The sequence below is a fragment of the Centropristis striata genome, chromosome 4 (genome assembly GCF_030273125.1).
Source record: "Centropristis striata isolate RG_2023a ecotype Rhode Island chromosome 4, C.striata_1.0, whole genome shotgun sequence".
Classification (NCBI taxonomy): Eukaryota; Metazoa; Chordata; class Actinopteri; order Perciformes; family Serranidae; genus Centropristis; species Centropristis striata.
Window position 1 is genome coordinate 35,244,047 of NC_081520.1, and position 3,208 is coordinate 35,247,254.

The 3,208-nt window shown below is 34.6% G+C and overlaps 1 protein-coding gene across 3 annotated transcripts in view; it reads left to right on the forward strand.

Moving 5' to 3' along the window:
* Nucleotides 1-277: 277 nt before the first annotated feature.
* Nucleotides 278-3,208, forward strand: part of tubd1 (tubulin, delta 1) — a 10,320-nt gene continuing 7,389 nt past the window's right edge. For all 3 annotated transcript variants that reach the window (XM_059330791.1, XM_059330793.1, XM_059330792.1), the window contains exons 1-2: nt 278-590; nt 2,274-2,421. In XM_059330791.1, the coding sequence (XP_059186774.1) occupies nt 440-590; nt 2,274-2,421 (299 nt within the window). In that variant the 5' untranslated portion in view covers nt 278-439. The remainder of the gene's footprint in view (nt 591-2,273; nt 2,422-3,208) is intronic.

Consider the following 3,208-nt stretch of genomic DNA (forward strand, 5'->3'; position numbering starts at 1 on the left):
ATGTTTCTGACAGGCTTGCCTAAGTCATTTATTTCTCTTAAGTTACATCATTTACACACAGTGTTATTACTATGCCAAAAGCCATCTTTTGGTACATCCTTTTTGAGTAAAATGATCAATAAATGTCATATGTTGCACTTTTGGTGAAGTTTTTTTGTGTTTCCTTCAAAACTTGAAAAAAGGACATAGGCGATTATTTTATCAGAGTGACGAAATATGAATAGGATTTTTATTTTGAAAAGGCCGGAAATGCGATCCTAACTTGTTGTGGCGGCAGAAACAGTACGGACACCGGGTTTAAACAAGATGTTGACTCCCCTGTAAACTTTCCCTCACAGCATGAATTCACCGGTGGATTTCAGACTCTATGTTCTCATACTCTGATCAGAAAACTATCGATCCTTCTGGAAAGTCTTTACTCTTCACAACGGGATAGAAAATGTCCATAGTAACAGTGCAGCTCGGTCAGTGCGGTAACCAGGTGGGACACGAGCTGTTTGACATCCTCTGCAGCGATGCTCACGAGGGACAGAGGAAAGTGTACAGCACAGCCAGCCGCGAGCGCTTCTTCCACCGGACCGCACACGGAGGTAACACACCTGGGGCCGGATTCACAAAAGTGTTCTTAAGATAAAACGGTAACGCTTTATAATAAGGTCCTTAATAACCATTAATTAACAAGTAATAAGGCATTGTTTTCGCATTAGATCCGGTAGTTGCAAAAAGCATAGTTAACTTATAGTTAACTTATAGATGAGCAATAAAGTATATTTTAATATCAATAAGCAAACAAAATAAGATTAATAAAGGCATGGCAAAGACATAATGGGTGGGTCATGGGTGTTTGTAATGCCATTATTAACACTTATGTAAGCTTATAAACACACAATAATGTTAATAAGCATCTTGTAAGGACTTACAAGGGCCTTATTACTTGTTAATTAATGGTTATTACAAGGACCTTAATATAAAGCGTTACCGATAAAACTTAAGAAAATTCTGAAGAAAATGCTATTCACCTTTTTTTTCTTAAGAATTGTCATGTCTTAGGAACTTCTTAGTTTTCTCACTTGGGAAATTCTTAGATTTTTAACTTAAGATCACTTTCATGGTTTCAGTAACTTGGCCTGTTTAAACAATATGTTCATAGCGATTAATAAAGTAGCCTTAGTATCAAATACAACAACTGCCTCCGTGATTTAGTAAGAGTACATTGTAGTGTGATCTAGGAATAGACCTCCATGTCACACAGACTGAAAGGACATTTCCATTAACTGCCAAAATAAGCTTTATGTGATACATTCACAAAAAAACTACCCTGACCAACTTCAATGAACAAAATTTGTTAACATCTTGTCTAGGGCTAAAATAAATATTAAAGACACCAAATAAATGTCATACACATTTGTTCAGGTAATACAAATCAAGACTTATGTTTTCACTGTAGCGGTTTTCAGACTGGTGTGGGCTTTTCTTAAAGTTGCGAAGAAATATGAGAAGAAATCTAAGAAATTTGTTTTCAAGAATCTCATTTGTTCTCAAGTTCTATCTTAGGAAAAAAATAAAAATAGGAAAGTTAATTAGTTAGTTCTTATCTTTTCTTTTGTTGTTTTCTTAACTTTCTTCTTAAGTTTTTTCCTAAGATAAAACTTGAGAACAAATGAGATTCTTGAAAACAAAGTTCTTAGATTTCTTCTCATATTTCTTCACAACTTTAAGAGAAGCCCTCACTAGTCTGAAAACAGCTACAGTGAAAACGTTAGTCTTGATTTGTATTTACTTTACAAATTTGTATGACATTTATTTGATTTCTTTAATATTTAATTTAGCCCTAAACAATGTGTTAACAAGTTGTGTTCACTGTAGTAAGTCAGAGTAGTGTTTTTGTGAATGTATCGTATAAATATTATTTTGGCAGTTGTTGAAATGTCATTTCAGTCTGTGTGACATGGAGGTCTATTCCTAGATTACACTACAATGTACTCTTAGTAAATCATGGAGGCAGTTGTTGTATTTGATACGACTTAATTTATCATTATGAACATATTAGGCCAAGTTACTGAAACCATGAAAGTGATCTTAAGTTAGAACTTCCTAAGTGAGAAAACTAAGAAGTTCCTAAGACATACGAGAATTCTTAAGAAAAAAATGGTGAATAGCATTTAAGAACATTCTTAGGAACATCTTATTTTTTTCCCCTAAGAATTGTCTTAAGTTGTATCTTAAGAACAATTTTGTGAATCCGACCCCTGTTTACCTGTCCTGTCTTCCAGAGCTTGTAGCCAGGGCGGTGCTGATCGACATGGAGCCCAAAGTTATCAATCAGAGTGTCAGCAGGGCTGCAAAGTGTGGCAGGTGGAGATATGGAGACACTTCACACTTCAGCCAGAAGCAGGGCTGTGGGAACAACTGGGCGAACGGGTAAGAACTTCTGAATTTCCTCTTGGGGTTAAAGTGCAACCAAACACAAACCGAGAAATACAGTCATGGAAAAATGATAAGACCACCCCTGTTCTTCAATTTCTTGTTCATTTGAATGCCTGGTACAACAAAAACATTTTAAAGGAGGTGATAGTAACACAATAATGTAAGTTTAGTAAAAAAAATTTTGCCTTAAAGATCATTCCACTCGTCTTTTACTTCTCCGCCTGAACAGTTTTAAAGTGGAAGATTTACTCTTATTTTTGGCATTTGTTTGGACAAATACAATGACAACAACAAAAAATAGCTCATAAGAGTTTAATTTAAGAGCTGATATCTAGCCATATTCCATGGTTTTCTTGATTGATTACAAAATCATTATCAAGAATGATAATTATCAAGAAACCATGGAAAGTGGCTAGATATCAGCTCTTAAATTAAACTCTTATCAATTATTTTTGTTGTTATCATTATATTTTTGTCCAAACAAATGTACCTTTAGTTGTACCAGGCATTAAAATGAACAATACATTGAAGAAAACAAGGGTTGTCTAATATTTTTTTTCCATGACTGTATGTTTGTAAAGAAAATGGTAGGCCCTGCCATTGTAAACTACAGTGAAAATGTAACCTTTCAACAAGCTTTCTACTAGCTTCAAACAATGTCTTAGTAGAGAATGTTCACTTCTCTGTCAGTGACACAGTGCACCTTCAAACTCACTTCAAAATAAATAAATGAATGCGCCTTAACTGGACTGACTAATTAACATCATGTGCAATACCATTT